Source organism: Phoca vitulina, unplaced genomic scaffold (genome assembly GCF_004348235.1).
Source record: "Phoca vitulina isolate PV1807 unplaced genomic scaffold, GSC_HSeal_1.0 scaffold87, whole genome shotgun sequence".
Taxonomy (NCBI): domain Eukaryota; kingdom Metazoa; phylum Chordata; class Mammalia; order Carnivora; family Phocidae; genus Phoca; species Phoca vitulina.
This window is the reverse complement of record NW_022589790.1, coordinates 2,036,581-2,061,513: the sequence shown is the minus strand read 5'-3', so window position 1 is coordinate 2,061,513 and position 24,933 is coordinate 2,036,581. Positions and strand designations below refer to the sequence as shown.

Below are 24,933 nucleotides of genomic sequence, written 5' to 3'. Positions count from 1 at the left end.
CACAGGGATTCCTCCTGTTGTCCTTTTATAGCTACAACCACCCCCTTCCCTGACCCTCACATCCCTGACAACTGGCAAACACCAAAACGTTCTCCATCAGTATAATATTGGTACTTCAAGAATGCCAATGACAATTCAGTTATGTGCATTGTATGTAGAAGATAAGTCCTATACATGTTTGGGGAGATTTATAACACAGTGTTTCTCTTTTCTTGAGCAGTTGTAAGTGGTATTGTATTTTAAATTTCAGTGCCCACATGTTTATTGAGACATAGCCTGAGAAATCTTGAGAAAGAAGAACAAAACTAGAGATGATCACAATCTCAGATTTCAAGATATATGACAAAGCTATAGTAATCAAAGCATTATGGTACTGGCATAAAATAGTTGTATAGACCAATAGAACAGAATTGAGATCCCAAAAGTAAATCCATGCTTATATGGCCAATTAATCTACAATAAAGGAGGCAAGAATATACAACAGTCTCTTCAAGTTTTGATTTGCATCTCCCTGATGAGGAGTGATGTTGAGCATATTTTCCTGTGTGTGTTGGGAAAACTGGACAGCTATATACAAAAGGATAAAACCACTCTCTTTTCTTTTTTAAAAAACTGGGTCACTTTCTTACATGATTCACAAAAATAAACTCAAAAACGGATTAAAGACCTAAATATGAGACCTGAAACCATAAAACTCCTAAAAGAAAACATAGGCAGTAATTTCTTGGACATCAACCTTAGCAATACTTTTCTAGATATGTTTCTTCAAGCAAGGGAAACATATGCAAAAACAGCCTATTGGGACTACATCAAAATAAAAAGCTTTTGTACAGTGAAGGAAACTATCAGCAAAACACAAAAGTAACCTACTGAATGGAAGAAAATATTTGCAAGGCATATATCTGATGAGGGGTGATGCCCAGAACAAATAAAGAACTTATCCAACTCCACACCAAAAAACAAACAGACAAATAACCTGATTATAAAATGGGCAGAAGACCTGAATAGACATTTTTCCAAAGAAGAGGTACAGATGGTCAACAGACACATGAAAAGATGCTCAACATCACATAATCAGGGAAATATAAATCATAATCACAATGTAATATTACCTTACATGAGTCAGGATGGCTAGACAAGAAATAGCAAGTGTTGGTGAGGATGTGGAGAGGGAACCCTTGTGCACTGTTGGTGGGAATATAAATTGGTGCAGCTACTGTGGAAAACAGTATAGAAGTTCCTCCCCAAATTAAAAATAGAACTATATATGATTCAATAATTCCACCACTGGGTATTTACCCAAAGAAAATGAAAACACTAATTCAAAAAGATATATGTACCCCTATGTTCATCACAGCATTATTTACAACAGCCAAGATATGGCAGCAACCTAAATGTCCATCAATAGATGAATAAAGAAGATGTCTCACACACACACACACACACACACACACACACAGAGGAATATTACTCAGCCATAAAAAAAGAATGCAATCTTGCCACTTGTGACAACATGGATAGACCTAGAAGTTATTATGCTAAGTGCAGTGTCTAGAATTGTCGAGTCACTGTGTTGTACACCTGAAACTAATATAACATTGTTTGTCAATTATATTTCAATAATAATAAAAAAAGATTTTGGAAACTTCTTTTAAGCGGACATATAAAACAATTATTATTGAAATAAAGTTTGTTAGAATGACTTTATTTGATTGGGTGCCTGGGTGACTCAGTTGGTTGGGCGACTGCCTTCGGCTCAGTCATGATCAGCTCAGGTCATGATCCTGGAATCTCAGGATCGAGTCCCGCATCGGGCTCCCTGCTCAGCGGGGAGTCTGCTTCTCCCTCTGACCCTCCCCCTCTCATGCTCTCTCTCTCTCTCTCTCTCTCTCTCTCATTGTCTCTATCTAAAATAAGTAAATAAAATCTTTAAAAAAAAAGAATGACTTGATTTGATTAAGATCAAATTTATAATTTTTATAGTCTTACACATCTAACAAATATAATATTCACTTATTTGATTAGTAAGTTCAAGTAGAATAAGAATGTATGCCCGTATTTTATTTAATACTAACAATTAGGAAGACATGGCTGTTTTTTAATGAAACCTACAATATCAAAACAATCTTATTTATCAAAGATTTACTCAAATCAAGTGAATTTGAAAAATATTTCTGTATTCCCAGGAATTTTAGGAACATTTAATTTATATAAGCACTTATTTTTATCTAAACCAATTAGAATAGAGTTTCCTTAAGGGATTTTATAAATTAATTTGATAACACCATCTGGAGGTGGGAAAATATCACATACACATACTATACATACAGACAGACACAAGTAGAGATTTTATGGTTTTCATTCTAAAAATTTAACCATGAGTCGGGCATAAACACAGAATACAAAACTCACTAGTGTGTATAAGCCTTGATCCTCTCTCTGCCCTTCTTTATATTTTTATCAGAATTGTGTTTCTGCCAGATGGAGGAAGTTATGGTTACAGGCTCAATATGGGAGCTAAAACTCTTCACTGTATTTGTGGGAGGCGACTTTTAAGATTGCCTTTGTCCCGATATCTAATCTTACAGAAGCTGTGGACTAAATCTGGGCTGAGGACTGAGAAGACATTGGACATTTGGGTGTCTCCAAAGCCCATATGAGTGGGTAAAATAGCCAGTCTGCCTCCAATTAGTTTTTTTTTTTTTCAATGTCAAGTGGCTGCTTTTGGGGTCCCTGGGTCCTTGAGACCCCTGATGGGGGATCACGGAGTTTGAGTGACTACAAGGAGTTGAGGGGCTAGAATGGGAAGGGGCTCACAGGGGTGAGCAGAAGAATGCAGGAGGTAGGGGTATGAAGGGTGACTTATCAAAAGATCTAAGGGAGCTGAAGGGAAGATTGGAGGTGGTAAAAGGATGGGGGCATGAAGGTGACGGGAAAGGATACATCTTAGGTGAGATGGTTTGGGGAGATATTAAGTTTCCCAAAGAAGCCCTTGAAATGGCAAATTACCCACAGTAATGTAATGCCTCCGGGAAAGGAAGTAAACAGAATGAACACCATAGTGATGAAGCATATAGTTAGTAAGGGTTTGGAAAGGAGGGATTTCAGTTGACTGAAAAGCTGCCATATTCTTAATGGTATCTAGCAAACAAAGAAGCTTGCCTTTAACACAGGCTTTCTGTCTTATGAACAGGGAAGTCTGGGACTCTAACCCAGCCTCTGTTTGTCTGGGATTCTAATTCAGCTTCTAGAATATACTCAGAATCTGAAGAGTCCAAAAATCTGCCCTTACTGGCTTCAACAGACCTATTTTTCAGAGCCCTGGATCAGGAGTCAGATCCACCAACAGATTCCCAATCAGTAAATCAGGAGTGAAGACAAAGCCTTCAAAGTTATGCAGCTGGGGCGATTAGCTAAGTCACTCACATATAAAATCTGACCTCACAGCCCAGATCTGGATGGAACTAAGAAGCTCCTTTGTATTTTTCTTTGTATTTAAAAAGACTTATTCTAATGAAAGTAATACAGGCTCATGTTTGAAGAGTGAAATTGGACAAAAGCACTGTAATAAAAAGCAACAGTCCCCTAACCTCTTTCTCTCCTTTCCTCTGTTCCTCCCAATCTTTTTGCCCAGAGGGAGAGCTCTGTGGCTTTTGATTTTGATTTTTCTGTAGTTACTTCCTTATGTTGGTTGAATGAGAAAAAAGGAAGAGCTGAAATCAAACAAAAGCATTTATTTGAGGTCTTAGAATTACAGTTTGGGAAGCACAGATGTGGGGAGCAATACAAATTGTGTCCTCCTAGCAAACAAAAGTCAAGGGTTTTCAAAAGACAAAATGAAATGTTTCTATGGGTTGTTTCCAAAGACTTTTGGTTGGTGTTGGCAGCAGAAAACTAAGCTTGGCTGAATATAATTGGTTGCTAAGGCTATCACTAAGCACAGTCTCTTATTGTAGCAAGTTGCAGGTGTTTGGGCAGAGTCCTTGGAATATTTGCAGTTTAGCCCAGTTCAAATTTTATGGTTTCATCTGGTGAGAATGTGCAGAAAGCCCAGATCCTTAGTGACCTCTAGTGGCCTCTTGGCTCTCTTTAAAAACACCTTGACGTAAGTCACTCCGTTTCACTTACCTTTCACATGTCTACACTATGTGTTTTTACATCACAACTTCCTGTCGGTTGACTCTCTGCTCTGAGGGATCAGGATCATCTCTTTTATCCCATCCTGCACCTTCCCACTCCTCTTCCCACTTGACTCTGTTATGATCCTCTTTCCTCCCATGGTCACACCTACATTTTTAAACAATCATCTTCCAATTAAGAAAGTAAAAGAAAATCTTCAGAAATGAAGAGAATCAGAGAAATCATATTTCCAAAAGAAATTTATTGAAATAAAATACTGGAGGATTTTTCAAGCAATATAAACCCAAGGAAAGACAGACGAGATATGTAACTCAAGAAAGAGAGATAAGCAACAAAATTTCCCAAAGTGGTGATTGTTCTTATGACTGCTGCTAATGCACCTGTGATTTTTAATGTAATCCTAGAAAATAATTCCTAAAATGGAAAGACAATAGTATGTAAGAGCATCTGAAACAAAATTTTCAGATGGTTTCAACCAAACCTGGGAGGAAGAGCAGAAAGGAAGGGAAGAGAGAGAAAGGCAAGCTCAATATTTTGTCTCATTCAGAAGTGACCAGCACTTCTAGACATTGAGAAAAAATCTATATAAATGTATAAATTTTTAAGGGTAATTATAGATAAAAATAGGTTATAGAACTTTCAAACCACTAGAGGGGTCAGGAAGAAAGAACTCTATGACCCACCTAGTCAGGAAAGAAAATACACAAGAAGAAAGCATGTTTCATAGGAACATAAAATAAGAGGAGAATAAGTCCAAGAAAATCAATAACCATAATAAATATGACAACTTAAGTTCTCCTATTAAAAGATGGAGACTTTGGGGTACCTGGGTGGCTCAGTCATTAAGCGTCTGCCTTTGGCTCAGGTCATGATCCCAGGGTCCTGGGATTGAGTCCCGAATCGGACTCCCTGCTCAGCGGAAAGCTTGCTTCTCCCTCTCCCACTCCCCCTGCTTGTGTTCCCTCTCTCGCTGTGTCTCTCTCTGTCAAATAAATAAATAAATAAATAAATAAATAAATAAATAAATAAATAAATAGAAAATGGAGACTTTATCTTGTGGCAGAAAAAAATCTTATGTTTCTTATAATAGATCATACTCTGAAACAAATAATACATTGTGTGTTAATATAAAAAATAATAATGATGAAAATAGCAAACACTTATTAATTATATGCCTGACACTGTTCTACATACATTGTATATGGTAACTTATTTAGAGTAATATCTAAAACAAGATCACAGAGAAAGTTTATAAACAAAGGGGTGGGCAATCAAAAGTATTCTTCTAAATAATTCTTGCATTAAACAGGAAAACAGGGGCATCTGGGTGGCTCAGTCGGTGAAGCAGACTTTTTAATTTCAGCTCAGGTCATGATGTCAGGGTTCTGGGATGGAGCCCTGCATCGGGCTTCCCACTCAGCAGGGAGTCTACTTGTCCCTCTCCCTTCCTCTCCTCTCTCTCTCTTCCAAATAAATAAAATCTGCAAAAGAAAAGAAGAAAACAAAACTAAAATTACAGACTACTCGATAATAAACAACTATGAATAAACTATATATGGGATGTGGACTAGGGAATACACAGAGAATAATGACTAGTCTTACATGCATCTAGTAGAAAGCAAGAGTTACAAAATAAATGAGGTCACAGGCATGTCAATCAAATTGTCAGAAAAAGGATAATAAAACGATCCCTCCCAAAGTAAAACAAGAAAAACATCTAAAAGACAAAAACAGCTATCAAAGAAATAGGGAGATAGGCTCAGTGAAAACAATAGCATTTTCTTTCAAAACATCAGTAAAATAAACTTTTTAGCAAGACTTCAAAAGAATGAAAGAAGTCGGAGAGAAAAAAGAAGGAACACATTAATATCAGAAACAACAGATACAGAGGTTTAAACATCATGAGATTATCACACAGAGTTTAAACCAATAAATATGAAAATACAGGTGAAATCAATAATTTTCCAGGAAAATATAAAAGACCCAAATTGATTTGTTTATTCTGGTCTATTCATGTACTGAACAGACACTATCAGTATATATTTTTACAATAGTTATGCATCTATTGTCCCGAAAGCTCTTGTCCAGATGGTTCTGAGTTAATTCTAGCAAAACAACAGTTCTGTGGCACATAAAAAAAGTTCTTAGCAGAGAAGATGGAAAGTTTCCTTAGTTCTAAGTTAGCTGCACAATCTTTTCTTTTTTTTTTAAGATTTTTTTTTTTAAGTAGTCTCCACATCCAACATAGGGCTCCAACTCACGACCCTGAGGTCAAGAGTCTCATGCTCTACCAACTGAGCCCGCCAGAAGCCCCCGCCACACAATCTTTATTCCAAACTGAATGAGAATAACACTGGGGGTGGGGCTGGTGAGAGAGATAAATGAAGGGAAATTATATCCTACCTCACTAATGAATACAGAAGAAGCTGATATTAAATATTAGAATACAGAGAAGAATTTTGTAAAAATACTGCACCCTGACTACATAGAATTTATTCTAGGAACACAGGAATGGGTCAGCATTAAGGTCGATGACACAGCGGCCCCCACTTGGGGCTGGGGTAGGAAGCACAGGTTTGGTGCCCATGGGTGGGAAGCACCATCTTTGAGAACAGCCCAATCTTCTTCTTTTTTTTTTTATTACAATCTCTTTATATAATTCAATCTCTGTCCAACTGTAAGTTTGAGCTGGCTCTGTGAAAAAGCACAATCAAGGTACACTAACCAGAGTTCATGCGCTTCCCTCCTCCAGAGGGAAAGGGCTCGTGTGCACACGGTTCTCACGGGGCCTGCATTCAGCGGGTGGCTTCTTTACTTCCAGTTCTCATTCTATGCCATTCTGCATATTATGAGAAGGTGTTGGTTAACTCTTTACTGCAGGGGAAGTCTTCTGAGCCGGGAGTGCCCAGTGCTGATGCCTTTGGGCAGCACTCTCCAAGTCATCCCAGAAATGCCCATCGCCCTTGGAGACCTGGCTGGTTGCGCAGTACGAGCAGTCCTCGATGCTCCACAGCACCCCCTCCCCTGGGACCCAGCTAAACATGTGAGCCCGCAGCTCAGGGAGCGGTGCACTTCTCCCACTCTCAGTGCGTGTGTGTGCTTTTCCATTTGTGCGACAAAAGTACAACGGTGAGTGTGTGCTGGCTGGCAGGCACAGGACTTTCAGCCTGAGCTTTTTGGAGAACAACATAGGAAGTTATGTAATGAGGGAGGATCAGGGGGGCCATGCTTTGGGCTGAGTGGGGTGGGGGGAGCGGGTGATGAGAAATTAGAAAATCTGTTCTTCCCTTTTTGGAACTCCAGAAAGGATTTTTTTTTTTTTTATGTTCAGTTGGCCACCATATAGGACATCATTAGTTTTTGATGTAGTGTTCAGTGATTCATTAGCTGCGTATAACACCCAGTGCTGCTCATCACAACACATGCCCTCCTCAATACCCATCACCCTGTTACCCCGCCCCCCCATCCCCCTTCCCTCTGTAACCCTCAGTTTGTTTCCCAGAGTCCAGAGTCTCTCATGGTTTGTCTCCCTCTCTGATTTCTTCCCATTCAGTCTTCCCTTCCTTCCCCTATGGTCCTCCGAGCTATTCCTTATGTTCCACATATGAGTGAAACCATATGATAATTGTCTTTCTCTGCTTGACTTATTTCACTTAGCATAGGCAGAAGACATGAACAGACACTTCTCCAAAGAAGACATACAAATGGTTAACAGACACATGAAAAAATGTTCAAATCCATTCTTTCTGCCCCTGAGGAGAACAGAGGAAAATCCATCTCTGTTGATAACTGTCTCTTCTTTTGTATGCCAGTCCATGCAACTGACTAGCGTCCTTTGTAAGGGGTAATTTGCTGGTGTATGAGAATATGCCAAGGGCCAGGGAGACTTGATCCCTCAATTCCGGGAGCCAGAACTGGAGTTGAAAACACAGTCACATAAAGACATTTGCCAAGTGTGACACGTTTACACACGTTCAGACTCTAGGGGCAACTTGAAGAGGTTTGTACACCGAGAGAGGTGGAGTGCACCCATGAAGACACTGGAAGAAGGAGTTTTGAGCAGGATCTTGGGGAAAGAGTATGGGTTGGCAGAGAGAAGAAGTGGGTAGAATGCCGTATGAAAGAGATGGCGGCTGCAGGTGCTGACTGGGGAGGATCAGGGTGGGGGTAACAAGAGAGAAGGCTGGGAAAGTTAGGATGAGGACCGAGAGGAGAGGACAGAGGTGACACACAGGCCCGCATGGACCCTGACGAGGAGGGAAAACAGGTTTTTTCCAACTCGGGAGAGGACACGGCTCCCCAACCTTCCCAAGCCTGCCTCTGCACTCACAAGTTCATCCTAAGCCCCTCTTACTGCCACTTTTTTTTTTTTTTTTTTTTTTGCACTTTCCTGGGCAGAGAAGGATTGGCTCATCCACTTTTGAGTTCAGCATGACTCTTCGCTCCATGTCCTCTGGTGCCCCGTGCTGTGTTTGAGGATGACCCTTGTGCTGCAGAGGGGGTTCTCTCACTCCCCCACCCCCAAGTCCCCTCAGAAAACCCCCTGGGGAGGGCTGGTGGACACCAAGGAGAACTGGTCTGAATGACTCAATGGAGAGGCTTGAGCAGGGTGGGTTCTCCACTGTCCAAGGGCAGGTGGAAGGCCTTCCCTTCCCACTGACAGCCCTCCAGGAGTCCAGGGGTCATTCTCTTTTTGGATACAGGCCTTTGTGTGTTTCCTGAGGACTCTGAAATGGAGTAACCATATGCAGTTGGTGGGATGGCGCACAGGGTCCTGTCGCCACCAGAGACGCTGTGTAGGCAGAGTAGGAGGTGGGGTCTCCCTCCCACATCCCAGCAGGACTGTGTCCAGAGCCACAGACGTGGCTGTCACCTGTGGCTTTGGCATTTCTCATGGGACAGTCTCTCTTCTCCCCAGGCAATGTGGCGGACCCCAGGGGAAGGACAATGAAAAGGTCAAGATAAATGTTTCCAAATAGTCCATCAGGATGGTCACCATTTTTCTTCTCTGGACTGAATCACTTCAGGTTCTTTCAACTTCCAAATGGCTCCTGGCTGTCCATAGAATAACTGTGTGACGTGAAAAGTCCTTTGCAATTTGATCCCATCTATTTTTTTTTTTTACTTTAAGTTTTTATTTTAATTCCAGTTCTTTAATATACAGTGTAATATCAGTTTCAGGTGTAGAATATAGTGATTCAACAGTTCCATATATCATCCTGTGCTCATCACAAGTGCCCTCCTTAATCCCCATATAACCCAACCCCCCACCCATGTCCCCTCTGGTAACCATCAGTTTGTGCTCTATAGTTAAGGGTCTGTTTCTTGCTTTGACTCTCTCTTTCTCATTTTTCCCCTTTGCTTGTTTTGTTTCTTAAATTCCACATGAATGAAATCATATGGTATTTGTCTTTCTCTGTCTGACTTATTTCACTTAGCATACATTTGTCCAGCTTTCCCTTCCACTGGTGAGTTTCATAAACTATCAAGACAAGCCCATAACCTTTTCCTACCCTACACATGCTAACCACCTCCTTCCACTCAGAATGTCTGTTCCCCTCGCCCTCATCATTTTCCTGCTCCTGCTCCTGATCTTGTTCAGTGTTCATTTTATGCTTAATATGTTCCCAAGCTCTCCTCTGTTTCTCCATCTCCAGGTACCTGCACCACCCACCACCTGAGCTCACCACACAGCCCCTTTGCCATCCTAGGATATCTTTATGCATGCATAATCCTGTGATGCATGCACCAGCCTGCCTGAACATGGAGTGTCACCTTCAGCTCACTGTCCTCTCCTCCACCTACTTACTCTAAACCCTAGCTCCTGCACAAGCCCATCCCCCAAAATCAGGCAATTCTGGGAGTCCCTGAGGGTGTCCTGCATGTGAATGAGCTACACTGTGCCCCAGCTCTGACCTGTCCCCTAGGAAAGATGTCAGTGTGGGGCTCAACCAGGTCCCTGCACCATGGCCATGGCAATGGGGTGGTGTGAGGTAATGCTTACTTCCTCTTTGTTGAGCTCCACAGAGAAATCCCAGTACATTGCCCCACCCTACTTCCAAGTGGTATGTGAATAGCTCTTGCAGGCTTTACTTATGGCAATGTTCCCAGGCTATCTTCTTTACTTCCCTTGCCGTGCAGAGAAGGGCATAGCTGGTAACAGTTGAGCACCAGCCCTTTGTACATAGTCCAGCCTAGTCTCTGCATCCTTCACTGTGACACTGAGGAGAGAGGGGCCAGCTGGGGATGGCCATCCTGTCTCCCGGGGGCCCCAAAGATCCCAGGCAGCCAACTGGAGCATTTTCTCCCTGCTCCGAGTCTCTGCAATTCAGTCTGTGCAAAGCTACCTTTCCCCTCCTAATACCTTAGGGGGATATTGTCCATGGAAATTCAATTCATGATTTTTCTAACAGAGACAGGATGTGACAGAGACTTCCTCGTTTTGTTCTGTCTATCTTGGTTTTTATAGCAAAGGGCAGAGCACGCAATGTGTGTCTTAAGGTAGAAGGTGGGTAGGTAATTCTGTCACAGATGAGTTGGCCCCCTGAACTCAGCTGCCAGCTCATGTCCAGGGGACCTTAGTATCTGGGACCAAGACATTTTACTATAGCCATGCCTTTTGCAGGGAGCTGAGCTCACCAGGAATCATCTGCCACTTCAGACCCCTTGCTGCTACCTGCCAGGTACGTGGCTCATTCTCAACACTTGTCTAAACCTCCAACTTTCAGAAATGGGAAGCAGAAAATGATGGCTTTGGAGAGAGGACAAGATGGGTTGGCACCACCTTATAGGCTGAACCTGGCTGCAGAATGGGTTGTTTCAAGTATGGCTAAGGGGAGATATTCATTCAGGTAGTTTCACCTGAGGAGGTAGGATTCTGACCTCCCCCATTCCCTCTCCAACCTCCCTGAGGTCTCTTCTTGGGGCGGTTCATCCACCTTGGAGACTGGGGTGGAAATCATCTTGTGGGCCAATTGAAATCAAACCAGAGTAAACCAGTGAGCATTACTTGATAGCTTATGGAGGGCAAAACAGTGCAGCAGATACTGGAGGGGGAGAGGGTAGGAGAGTGCTCTACCTCTCAAGGTGACAGCTTAGGATGCAGGAATGGGAAAAGGACAACACACTGCTGTTACACAGCCCAAGCTCACAGAAGTGGCAAAAGCAAAAAATAATCTTTATAGAGACACTCAAGAGCTGAGGGACTGCAAATTAAGAAAACATCAGGTGTTGTTCAGGAATTGGAGATGCGGAAAGAGAAGATTGGGATGGGGTTGGAGTGAGGCCAGGGAGAGAATGCAAAGAAACAGGCTTGCCCTGGGTGGAGGGTGGAGGCTTTTCTTCATCATTCGTGTGTGCGACCCTTACTCTTCTGTGTGTCTTCAGGGGACATCCCAGAGGCTCCCAGGAGAGTATAGGGAATGTGCCCCACCTGCAAAGACTAGCTCCAGCCTGAAACCCTCTTTCTGGCTGTCCTTCTCCTCCCTGGGTCCTCCACCTTCTCCCAGTCTCCAGTGTGTCCAGACCCTGTTCCCAGTAAAACCTCCTCACGAGAAATAGTCTGCAATCCATTTACACTGTGGTGTGAATAGCTGAGATCTGAAAATGTTTCCCCTCACAGGTACTTGCACTTCAGTGAGGATCGGAGCCTTTAAGCTGGAGAGTGAGGTCAGAAAGGGCGGACTTCAGGCAGTAGATGGGCAAGAGGGGGGCCTTTTAGGGCATAAAGGGGCGTTCAGCCCCTCTGAAGTCCCTTCAGGAAATCGTCAGTCTCCCTCCAAGTTAAAGGCTTTTCAATGCCTGTGCATTGGGAGCAAAAGGACCACAGGGCATGTACCTCCGGTCCAAGAAGATGCTGTTGGTAAGGTCTGAGGAAGACTCCAGTTTTGAGTTGTTTTATCAGCAGCTGGAGTTTGGGATTTTTATTCATTTGTGGGTTGGTTGCTCGTGCTTGCTTGCTTGGTCTTGTGGCTGAGACCTGGGGACTCAGTCTGCTTCTTCAGAGCATGGGAGATGCTGTCAGGGTGAGTGCTGCGGTCTGGGGTCAGGTGGTCCCTAACTGGAGTCACGCTCTGGGAGATAGGAAAACAGAGGGTGCTCCAGCCCTGACACAGGACAAAGCTGGTGAGGAATCTCTATCCACACTGGTGCAGAGCTTAGGAGAGACCCCACTCCACCACCTCCTAACTGTACGTGCGGGCAAGTTGCCTAGCCTCCCTGTGCCTCAGTTTCCTGTGGTCTGTGATTCAGACCTATCAGTGATAATAATAATAATAAATACTTCTGGTATATGTAAGTGCTTGGTAGATAGTAAGTGCTCAAGTCGTATCAGTTTTTATTACTGTGGGCATAAGCACATGCATGCCTGTGTGTGTTTCGATGTTAACGACCTCCTTCCCCTGCAGCCTCAGTGATGGGATTCACATGGGTGTTTCGCACTACAAAACTGCGGTCCCACTAGTAATTCCAGGGTCTGGAACACACGGACTGCCCTCCAGGAGGTGGCAGCCTCCCAGCTCAGGGAAAGTGGGGCCCCCAGCTGTGAGCCCGTCTAATGCTCTGTCACTGTGCGGTAGGAGAACCCGAGTCACCACCCACACAGGTCTTGACTAATTCCTCAAAATCTGACTGATCTAAATGGACCCAGAAGTACCCCCCGAGCCCCTCTGGTTTTGGAAGGTACCAGCTGGTGCTGATACACAGTCATGGCTTTTGCCTTCACGGGGCTCTATCCTCAGAGTCCAGAAGAAAATACTGAGACACAAAAGAGAAGAGAAGGAAACAGGGAGATGGAGAGAAAAAGCAAAAGGAAACAGGGAGAGGGAGTCCAGGGTGGACTCCCTGCTCTGGAGCTCCTTTGCTGCCAGTTTCCTGTCATCAGCCAATAGGGCAAGAGGCTGGACTGTCTGGCCAGAGCCTCGACCTTGGCCCAGAGCCTGTGTTTAAGCTGACTATTGTGTGACTAGTAATTCCAATAGCTTTGGCCATGAAAGTGGCCGAGCCCCCTCCAGGGGGTCCTCTGACCTTCTCCTGCTGAGGGGTCCCTTTTGAAGCATTAATGGAGCTATTCCAACTTGCTCCTCTGCCTGCCTACCTGCATGTGAGCTCCAGGAGGGGAGAGCCCCAGCCCTGGCCCACTGGCTTCACCGGCCATTGCCCACTCCTTCCCACTGGCTGGGTCCTTGTATTCCCATTGGCCGGGTTCTTCTAGCTCAGGGATTTCCGCCCACACACACTGTTAACTCACCTGCATACCTCCTCTGACCATTCCTCTGCTACATGGCCCAGCAACTTCTAAAGTCTTTCGTCTACACCCTCATGATGCGTTTGCTGTGTGGATAGAGCTTGCAGCCACAGGACACCAAGAACATGTTTTCAGGAGAAGGAGAATGAAGCAAAGGGGTGGGGTGGCAGAAGAGGGGAGAAGGGGAGACTGGGGGCTGAAGAAATCTGCCTTCCTATGATGGGGTGAAAGGAGAGCGTGCAGGCTCTAAAAGATGGAGAGCAAGATGTCTGGCAGGTGGAGGCAGGGGCAGGTGGTTCGGGCTTTTATATACTAAAGAGCACTTAGCCCTCCCATGGAAGACTTAATGATCCCCCAAGTTGGCACTGGTTTCTTCCATCGTTCAGGCAAAGAAATCGAGGGTCAGTCAGTTATAGAATCTGCCTAAAGTCCCACCACTAAACAGAGGAGAAATGTGGAGAGGCTTGAATGTACCCCAAGATGTATGGGTTGCCCATGTTCACTGGCTATCAGACTGTGAGATGTCACCACAGGTCCCAAGGGGGTCTCAGGACTGAAAGGGGATAGCCCTTGCCTGGGCCAGGGCTGGGTAGAGTGGACCACTAATGGGGGATGTGGCTAGATGGGACTACTCTGTTAATGTGGCCTGGAAGACACAGTCTTGCAGCGATAGGGACAGTCACCAGCTGACCTCTTGAAGGCTCCGCCTGAGGTTTCAGGCCTGGAACAAGGTGTCTCAGCTGCGGTGGGAGCTGGCCGGCTGCTGCCAGTCATGCATCCCATTTCTGAAAGATCAGAACTCTGTGTTTGTTCCTCTGTTTGTGGACCTCATGTTCCAGGCCAAAGGGAAGTGGGGCAGGGAGAACGACAATATCTCCGAGTCCTTATAGATTTCCCTTTGTTCAGGGAAAGTCATTGAATCCTAGCTGAATCCCCACACAATGGGTGGCTCTATTCCTGGCTCTAAACAATGCAAAGCCAAGAAGCTGCTTCCTCTGGGACTCTTTGGCCTTGTCCCCTTGCAGCTCCATGAGTCTGAGCCAGGTCAGCGGTGACACCTGGTACAATCAGAAGCAGTGCTCACATCCAGCTATGGTTTAAAAGAAGCCAGGCCCTGGGAGTGGTAAGAACTAGTATAAAAAAAAAAAAAAAAATTGAAGCAGCAAGAGACATCAGGCCTGCTGGGCTGCGTTCTAGCTCTCCTGCATCCATTCCAGCATCTCTTTGTTCCTCTCCAGGTGGCCCCCACAGCTGAGAAGAAATGGTGGATTTCCCAGTCTTCCCGGACTTCTCCCAGCGAGTTCCTCTGCCCAGCAGTGTCTTCTTCCTCACCCTTCTCCTTCTTCTCCTCCAGCCCGGAGAGCTGAACTCAGGTAGTTGTCAAACCTGCAGCCCAGCCAGCCAGGCCATGAGCACCTCAGCTTCTGCCCACCCTCCTACCTGGTGCTCCCAGGCCTGAGATCTACAGCCTGCCAGGCCATGTCAGGTGCTGCCCTCCCACATAGAAGCTATAGCTTCTGAAGGGCAGGAAGGACCTCAGGCTCAACATCTCTCATGAAAGAAGCAGCCAAAAGCAAGTATAAACTAATTATGCAAATGCAATTCTCTGATTCCCTGAGCTGGAAACCAGGGATACCAAAATGACCAGGCTCATCCCAGGTCCTCAAGAAGGTCAAGGGAGGGGGACAGACGTGACATAAAAGCTGTTCAGCTGTATGGCTGCAAGAGAAATATATCCAAAGATCTGTGAGCACAGCTAAGAGAGAAATTTGTCTTCCAGAAAGCCAAGAAGAACCCTAGAGAGGAGGTACTGTTTGAGTAGACCCCTGAAGGAGACATAATTTCCAGGAAGATGACAGATGGAGGGTAAACTGAGGCAGGCCATGCTCCCAGGAAGAGGGCCAGGGACGAAGTGTGGGGGAAGAGACAGCTTGAGATATCCTGGAAAGGGAAGCTGGAAGGGAGGGTGTTGGGGTTATACCCAGTGGGCAACAAGATGTCTCAAATAGAGTGAACAAAAAAAAAACACCGCCATGTTCTATGAGCTAAGTGAAGGATGGGAGGGATCCATGAAGGGGGAGCTTTGGGAATGGGTTTTAGCTGAGCTTGAAAGGAAGAAAAGGAGGTACAAGAAAAGGCAAAGCCAGGGGGCACCTGGTGGCTCAGTTGGTTGAACGTCTGCCTTTGGCTCGGGTGGTGATCCCAGAGTCCTGGGATCGAGTCCCACGTTGGCTCTCTGCTCAGCAGGGGTGTGGCGGGGGGGGGGGGGTCCTGCTTCTCCCTCTCCCTCTGCCCCTCCCAGCTGCTGCTCTTGCGCACGGGCTCTCTCTCTCAAATAAATAAAAAAATCTTAAAAAAAAGAAAGAAAGAGAAAGAAAGAAAGAAAAGGTGAAGTCAGAAGAGTGAGGGCAACATCCTGAGTGGCAGGAAACAGCACATGCAAAGGGACTGCAACAGGAATAGCAACTCCCACGGGACTTGCAGAAAACAGGGAGTAGAGGAGCCACGTGGAGGCACCATTTAAGAGGATGATCAAATAAAAAAAAATTCTAATAAATAAAAATCTTGAAGACAAGATTTGGCCTTTAGATAGAAAAACCCATGAAGCGAGGAGACCCATAGATTACGTTAATACCCTTTGTTATTAACATAAACTGTACATGTGCATTATAAAAAATTAGAAAATCAGGCAAGGAAAAAACAAGAATATATCTATTCCCATCATGCAGAAATTACCACCATCAACCATTTGGTATATCTCATTTTGGACCTTTCTTTTCTGCACATGTTTTTATGCAAACATGTCATTTTGTAATCAAATAAGAGAATAGTGCACGTATTGTTTTGAAACTTGCTTTTTTTTTTGGTCAAGGATTCCCTTTCATTTAATGTCTTGGCCATATTTACATAACTGTCCCCAAAACAACATTTGCAGCTGGTTGGTTCAAACCAATTACTAGTCCAGCACCACACATTGTATCTGGTTGTAATATCCTTTGTGTATGTTTTAACCTGGCGTCTTCATGACAATTACTTGTTCAAGAAGCCAAGCCAACTGTCTTGCCAAATGTCTTTTTGTCATTTGAATGGTTTACTGTATGTAGATTCCTGAGCTGCAAAGGAATGGGATAAAAGCTCACCTTGGATGAGAGCTGATTTCGGCTGTCATTCTGGCTTCTCGTCCTAGAGGAGGTCAGGGTGGTGGGCCCTGGGGAGCCCATCCTGGCACTCGTGGGAGAAGAGGTGGAGTTCTCGTGCCACCTGTTGCCGTACCTGGATGCCGAGGACATGGAGATCCGCTGGTTCCGGAGTCAGACCTCCGATGTGGTGCACCTGTACGAGGGGCGCCGAGAGCTCCAGACCCGGCAAATGGCGCAGTTCCGGAACAGGACCAAACTCATCAAGGATTATATCGTGGACGGCAGCGTGAACTTGCAGCTCCGCGGTGTCATTCCTGCCGACGAGGGCCTGTACGGGTGCCGTTTCCTCTCCAGCAACTTCTCCAGGGAAGCGGTCTGGGAGCTGGAGGTAGCAGGTACGTGCCCCGGCCCAAGAGACAGAGTGAGGGGTCCGTCTGGACAGAGCCGCTTTGCTCAAGAGCAGACAGGGAAATGCAGAAAGGGGGAAACATACCTAATTTTAAAAATCCATCAAAAAGGAAGATTCATTACAAAATGAAAATAAATGTTCACAAAAAAGATATACAAATGGCCCTTGAACATATAAAAAGATGATCACCCTTACCCATCACGAAAGAAAGGCAAATTAAAGTTACACTGAGATGCAACTTTTTTTACCTCTGAGATTGGCAAAAACTCAACAGTTTGATCATACACCCATGGTGGAGCTGTGGGGAAGCAGGCCTTCTGCTTTGTACCCTGGTGATGGAAAGCAAAGCAAAGCTCCAGTGCATGGGAATTTGGCGATAGCTAACAGGACTGCCTATACATCTACCATTTGAACTGCAACTCCACCTCTAGTTTACCCTGAATATAAGCCTCCCACAGCTCCAATATGAAAAGGGCATCCATATAAGTTTAATCTTTGTAGCATCATTTGTAATTGTACAACAGTGGAATACCTAAATATCTAAGCAAAGGTGTTGAGTATGGTCCATCACGCAACGGAGTGATCCACGCTATGCACCTGAAAAAATGCGGAGGTGCTCTAGGAACTGATGTGGAGTGATTTCTAGGATGTTGGTAAGAGAAAAAAGCAAGGTGCAAAGAGGTTCTACAGTATGTAAACTTTGGTGTAAGAAAAAAGAAACGTTGCACGAAAGAAACACAGGAAGGATGCACTAGGAACTAATGAACTAATGAAATTGGTTACCTAAGGGAGAGGAGGGAGCAGTGGATGGAAAGGATGGAGAAAGGTCTGGGACTTTCCTGATGTATTGCTCTTTAAACATATCAATGTTTTGCATATTCAAAATATGAAGTTAGCTCCACAGGATGGAGACATGAAGGAGTGCATGTGACACACTCTGACCTCTGGTGGGATTCAAGAGAGACAGAGGACAATCTACGGAAATGTGGGGTGGGATTTTTCTTTACTTCAGGGGACTGTCTTTTGCATAATATGACTAAATGCCAGTAGTCCTTCTGGCCAAATGGCCCCCCACAATATTTCCAAATGTCCCTCATGGGTTCTACTGTCCCCATGTCCCACCTGCCACCACCAATTTAGACTGTCATTTATAGCCCACAGTTGGGGGTTGTGAGCCCACATGTGGGTTAAGAGCAGTCACAGTTTGTGATACCTTATAATGACTGCAGACATTGCATGGTGGCATGAACTTCAGGTACAACTTCTGCGAGGGAGCCTGATCTTTCCCACTTTTCCTGCCTCTCCCAGGGCTGGGCTCAGACCCTCACATCTCCCTTGAGGGCTTCAAGAAGGGAGGCGTTCAGCTGAGGTGCAGCTCCAGTGGCTGGTACCCCAAACCCCAGGCTCAGTGGAAAGATCATAAAGGACAGTGCCTGCCTCCAGAGATGGAAGCCATTGTCCAGGATGCCCGGGGCCTGTTCAATCTGGAAACATCCGTGGTTGTCCAAGGGGGTTCCCACAGCAATGTGTCTTGCTCCATCCAGAACTCCCTCCTGCTCCAGAAGAAAGAGTTCACCATCCAGATAGCAGGTTAGTAGATGCTGACTAACTCTCATCTTCTTACCCACCATGTCCTTCATGTGCATTGTTCCAAAGGCCATCTAAAAGGGCACAATGGTACTGGGGCCTGCTTGTCTCTGGGGTGGACTGACCTAGACACCTGAAAAGTCAGCACTTTGGATATCAGGAACCTACTGAGAGTACAACAGCTTACCACTCACCCAAACAGTATGCTGGGGAGGCCCCAGGGAATCAATATTATACACCAAAGGCTCTGCCCTAAAACCCAGAAACTACTCATTAGAGGTCATCATGAGAGCCCATGTGTTCCTAGTTTCATCCCTCAAACGATATTTATAAGTAATGTGCCCCAAACCCTTGCCCTCGGGTTGACATTCCTGTGGGGGAAACACAAGCAAAAGAGTGAATTATATTGTAAGATTAAAAGATGTAAGGTGCTGTACAGAAAAACAAAGCAGGGAAGGGTGCTAAGGTGTGGTGAGGTGTGCATGTGGATTTAAAAGTGGTAGGTTAGGGAAGAAGATAGTTAGGCAATGAGTTGAAGGGTGAGGCCGTTATCTAGGACCAAAGTCTCATCATGAGGCACAAACTGAAGGATCTGATGTTCGTGACTATTTTAAGTCTTGAGGATAAATCTAACCTATGGGTCATTCTTCACATTGGTACAAATCAATAGTTATATTACAGTTAGCCCTTGAACAATTCAGGGGGTTAAGGGTGCTGACCCCCCTCTGCCCTGAGCATTTGAAAATCCATGTATAACTTTTGACTCCCAAAAACTTAACTACTAATAATATACTGTTGACTGCTAACAGAAATAGAAGCTTAACACAGATTTTATGTATGTATTATATGCTGTATTCTTACAATCAGGTAAACTAGAGAAAAGAAAATGTTATTTTTTTAAAAAACCATAAGGAGGAGAGGATCTTGGGAAAATGGTGGAGTAGGAGGACCCTGAGCTCATCCTGTCTCACATTCACAACTAGATATCATCCACATCCAGGTCAATAAACCAGAGAGCAATCCGAAGATTGGCAGAACAAACTCTACAACTCAATATAGAGAAGCTGCAGCTGAAAGGTTAGGAAGGTCAAAAAGGCAGAGGGAGGCTGTGTGCACAGAGAAGGCAGAAAAATGGGCCCTCACACCAGGGAGTTCACCCAGGGAAGACTATTTCCTTTAACGTTTGTCATTAAAAACTACACAGGGTGCATTCTGTGAGTTTGTAAAAAAAAAAGTGGGATTTGGAGCCTGGAGCTTTAAAAGTCAGCTGAGTCAGCACTGGGTGAGCTGGGAGGGTGAGTGACCGCCGGGTCACTGCCTTTAGAGAGATAGCAGCCTGCACAGAGAGGCAATATAAAAAAGGCAATTTATACAGAGCCGGGGTAAATGGGAGTCAGATCTGTTCATCCTGATTTCAGAGAGTGTTGGGGGACTTCTCTAAAAATAAGGGAGCTGGCAGCTGCCATTTTCCTCCCCCGACCCCAGCATAAAAACGGAGCCACCTATGGGAGGTGGGGCTGCAGACACTCAGAGTCTTGACCCAGAGTTCAGGGCAAATTTTGTTAAAGCTGCACATGCACGCTGCCCAGACAACAGGTGCAAGGCTGCGACAGCACGCCCCCCGCCCAGCCGCAGCGCGATGCCCAGCCATGCACCACCAGCCACCCTCACATGCCAAGCCCGGCCGCATGTCAGCATCGAGCACTGAGACCGGCCTTGTACCCCCACCGGCCTGGCAAGAGCCCCCGGCCACCACAGAGCTTTAGGAGATCTGGCATTGGACTAGTGGCCCAATCAAATATTGCTAATACGACCCCCACACTCCCAAGTTCCCCAGTGGGCACACCCCCTCCGAGCGAGCAGGCCTGTGTCCCACTAACATCCCAGAGAGCGAATACAGCCACCACAGGAAGAGAGTGAGGGTAGACAACTGCACTGAAAAGAAAAGTGACTCAGACACAACAGCAAGACGTAAGTAAAAAACATAGGATGATTTGCTGAAGCGCCTGTTCCTGGTAAACAGGGACACTATCTTGCAAGGCACTCCAGGACCTACTCTTCATAAAGTCACTACTTTCAAAAGCAGAAAAGGTTCTTAACCCACAGAAATAGACACAGAGAGGCAGATAAAATGAGGAGACAGAGAAATTTATCACAAATGAGAGAATGAGATAAGGCCAGGGTAGAGATCTAAGTGAAACAGATGTAAGTATCATGTATGTTAGAGAATTTAAAGCAATGACCATAAGGATACTAACTGGACTTGAGAAAAGACTGGAGGACATGACTGAGACACTTAACACAGAGATAAGGAAAAACATAGCAGAGGGCACAAAAAATGAAATGAAAACATTACTTTGAATGTAAATGGACCAAACGTTCCAATCAAAAGACATAGGATGACAGAATGGATAAAAAACAAGACCCATCTCTATGCTGCCTACAAGAGATCCATTTTAGACCTAAAGACACCTGCACATTGAAAGTGAGGGGATGGAGAAACATCTATCATGCAAATGGATGTCAAAAGAAAATTGGAGCAATGATATTTACGTTGGAAAAAGTAAGCTTTAAAACAAAGACCGTAAAAGGAGACAAAGGACACTATTTAATAATAAAGGGGTCTATCCAACAAGAAGATATAACCATTGTACGTATTTATATACCCAACATAGGAGCACACAAATAGATGAATGGTTAGTAATAAACATAAAAGAACTCATTGATACAATAATAGTAGGGGACATTAACACCCCACTTATATCAATGGACAGATCACCTAAACAGAAAATCAACAAGGAAATAAGGGTTTTGAATGACACACTGGACCAGATGGACTTAACAGATGTATTCAGAACATTCCATCCTAAAAGAGAAGAATACATATTCTTTTTAAGTACACACAGAACATTCTCCAGAATAGATCACATATTAGCACACAAAAAACCTCAACAAGTTCAAGAAGATTGAAATCGCACCACGTATCTTTTCTGACCACAATGCCGTGAAACTTGACGTCAACAAGACAAAATCTGGAAAGAACACAAACATATGGAGATCAAATAACATGCTACTAGACAATGAATGGGTCAACCAGGAAATCAAAGAAGAACTTAAAAAGTACATGGAAACAAAGGAAAATGAAAACACAACAGTCTAAAACCTCTGGGATGCAGCGAAAGTGGATCTAAGAGGGAAGTACATAGCAAGACAGGCCTACTCCAAGAAGAAAGAGAAAGCTCAAAGGTAATGATTTCACCTTGCACCTAAAGGAGCTAAAGAAAGAACAAACAAAGCCGAAAACCAGCCAAAGGAAGGAAATACTAAAGACTAGAGCAAAAATAAATGATATGGAAACTACAAACAAAATAGAAAAGATACTCAACATCACTGGTCATCAGAGAAATGCAAATCAAAACTACAATGAGATATCACCTCCCACCTGTCAGAATGGCTTAAAATCAACAAAACAAGATTGTAACAACAGGTGTTGTCGAGGATGCGGAGAAAGGGGAACCCTCTTGCACTGTTGGTGGGAATGCAAACTGGTGCAGCCACTCTGGAAAACAGTAGGGAGGTTCCTGAAAAAGTTAAAAATAGAAATACCTTATTATCTTATAAGTGTTCTACTAGGTATTCACCCAAAGAATATAAGAACACTAATTTGAAGGGGTACCAGCACCTGATGTTTATAGCAGCATTATTTGCAATAGCCAGAGTATGGAAGCAGCCCAAATATCCATCGACTGATAAGTGGATAAAGAAGTGGTATATACATACACACACACACACAATGGAATATTATCAGCCATAAAAAAATGAAATCTTGCCATTTACAACACCATGGGTGGAGCTAGAGATATTATGCTAGGCAAATGTAAGCAAAAGTATTATGCTAAGTCCGAGAAAGACAAATACCATATGATTTCACTCATATGTGGAATTTAAGAAACAACACAAACGAGCAAAGGGAAAAAATAAGAGAGAGGGAGAGAGAGAAACCAAGAAACAATCTCTTAACTATAGAGAACAAACTGATGGTTACCAGAGGGGAGGTCGATCCGGGAGATGGGTTAAAGAGGTGATGGGGATTGAGGAGCATCTGGGTGATGCATGGAAGAATTGAATCACTATATTGTACACCTGAGACTGATATTACACTATATGTTAACTAACTGGAATTATATAAAAAAAATACATCTATATGGACCCACACAGTTTAAATCTGTGTTGTTCAAGGGTCAACTGTATAATAACAAAAAGAAATCTGACCCTTCTAAATGATAACTTGTCATTGGGTAAGAGGACTCAACAACACCATGCGCCACACATACTTCACTGAAAATTTACTGTGTCATTGGGGTGGTCATTTGGGTTAGCTAATTGTGTTATCCAAGGAAAAATAAAACGTCTTAAATCTCTATGACAAGCACATAGTCACAACTTGGAGCCAGGCACCTGAAACCCCCATGAGATAGGACATAGGGACACTCTCTCCTTGATGTTTACATTTCAAAGAAACGTCTCTGAACTCCTTAAGAAAAACATTCCTGGGTTGTAAAGCTAGCAAGAGCTTATTTAGCTTTCGAAAACATTTACATATATCTCAAAGGGATAGAGAAAGGATTTTTTTTTAGTTTTATGAAGGAAATGTTCTAAGAAAAGGGAAAAAAGAGGGAGTCTCTTTCCAAATCCAATTATTTCTTTTTTGATTTGCATTTATCCTTTTCAAAGGATGTGGTTCACGTGGATATCTGTGAGGAGCACATTCAGGTAGAGGGGACAGCGAGTGCAAAGTTCGTGCACTGGGAATGGGGCCGCATGTGGCCACTAGGGGAGTAGGAAGGAGGCAGGAGAAGCTTGAACAAAGGGACAAGGTCGAGGGTAGCATGTCAGGGAGGCACTGAACCCGGAGCTCTTGCTCTTAACCTGTAGGTCAGAGCTTGGCAAACCATCCGTAGTGAAGGACCAATCCCTTGTGGCCCAATATTTTGGTACAAGACAATAAAAATGCACTACTAGAAAAATTAAACTGAAAAAGGGAAAATGAACCACATAATGCTAAGTGAAATTAGCCAGACACCAAAAGACAAATATTGTTTGAAATTCACTTATAGGGAGGTACCTAGAGTAGTCAAATTCATAAAGATGCAAAGGGGAATAGAAGTTTCCAGTTGCTGGAGGCTGAGGTGGGTGGGGAGCAGGAAATGGGGAGTTAGTGTTCAATGGGTAGAATTTCAGTTTGGGAAGACCAAAAGAGTTCTGGATATGGATGGTGATGATGATCCACAACAATGCGAAAGTAACTTAATGCCACTGAATTGTACCTTTAAAAATGGTTAAGATGGTAAATTTTATGTTATATATTTTACTACAATACAAAAGAGAAAAATATATTTTTAAAAAGACCACTGAGATAAAGCCACCACTTTTAAAAATAATAATCTTCAGCAGACACCAAATTATTACGTTAAATTGCCACAGGAGTTTCTAAAGAGTTACTTTCCGTCTTGCGCGGATCTCTTTGCCGACTGGCCCCTGTCGGAGGGCGCCCGGGCCACACGCTGCCCTCGCGCAAAGCCTCCCCAGCGGGCCAATTCTTCCAAAGCTGTGATGAGAAGTAAACGGAAGTGTTTGCAAGAAGCGGAAAATGACTTGTGGGTTTGAGCGTGGGGGTAGAGAGCAAAAATTCACTGGTTTTCGGATACCAATGCCTTCGATTTTTGTGTTCTTCGGAAATAGGACAATTGTGGGGAAAAGTTTAGGGCGGGGTCGGGCGGGCAGGGCCATGGGCACGTAAGTTCAAAAGCTGGGGGTGTGTGGGGGGGGTCCATCAGCCCCTCCCTTCCAGATCCTTCAGTTTGCGTTTCCCGGTTGCTGCTGGGCAAGTTCAGAGCCCGGCCCTGCTCCCCAGGGTCCTCCCTGCGGAGGGCGCGCGCGGCCGCTCTCGTGCCCATTTTACAGATTGCCCTGGTGCTGCCCGCGAGGTTTAACGCCTGCCAGCCTGGAAGGATGTCCGGCACGCTAGGTCCAGAATAGGCTTGTCCCTTAGGCGTTTAGTGGCGCCTAAAGCGAGACAACTCCCTGTGAGGTGTTTTCCAGACGCCTTTTTACCCGGAAGCTCCCCTTGGAAGAGGGCTTTCCTCGGGACCCTGGTGGGGCTGCCTCTGCTCCTGGCTGTCCTCGTGTCGCTGGCGCTGTACTTCCTGCAGAAGCAACGGAGGTGCCAAGGTAGGGGGCAGGCTGGCGGGGGCGGGGGGGCGCGCACGGGAACGGCGAGCGCGCACCCTCACCTCTGCGCCCCTTCCTTCCATCCTTCAGAAAAGCTGAGGAAGCGGGCTGAGAAGGACAGAGGTAAGCGGGGAAAGAGGCAAGAGGCGCACTCTGCCCGCCTCCCTCAGTAGCACAAAGTG

At 44.6% G+C, this 24,933-nt stretch overlaps 1 protein-coding gene across 1 annotated transcript in view; it reads left to right on the top strand.

Moving 5' to 3' along the window:
- The first annotated feature begins 10,620 nt into the window (after nucleotides 1-10,620).
- The window catches only part of BTNL9 (butyrophilin like 9), a 29,554-nt gene continuing 15,241 nt past the window's right edge, over nucleotides 10,621-24,933 (top strand). The window contains exons 1-7 of the mRNA XM_032395823.1: nucleotides 10,621-10,648; nucleotides 10,766-10,823; nucleotides 14,623-14,757; nucleotides 16,572-16,919; nucleotides 18,242-18,523; nucleotides 24,623-24,751; nucleotides 24,842-24,874. Coding sequence (XP_032251714.1) covers nucleotides 14,646-14,757; nucleotides 16,572-16,919; nucleotides 18,242-18,523; nucleotides 24,623-24,751; nucleotides 24,842-24,874 — 904 coding nt within the window. The 5' untranslated portion in view covers nucleotides 10,621-10,648; nucleotides 10,766-10,823; nucleotides 14,623-14,645. The remainder of the gene's footprint in view (nucleotides 10,649-10,765; nucleotides 10,824-14,622; nucleotides 14,758-16,571; nucleotides 16,920-18,241; nucleotides 18,524-24,622; nucleotides 24,752-24,841; nucleotides 24,875-24,933) is intronic.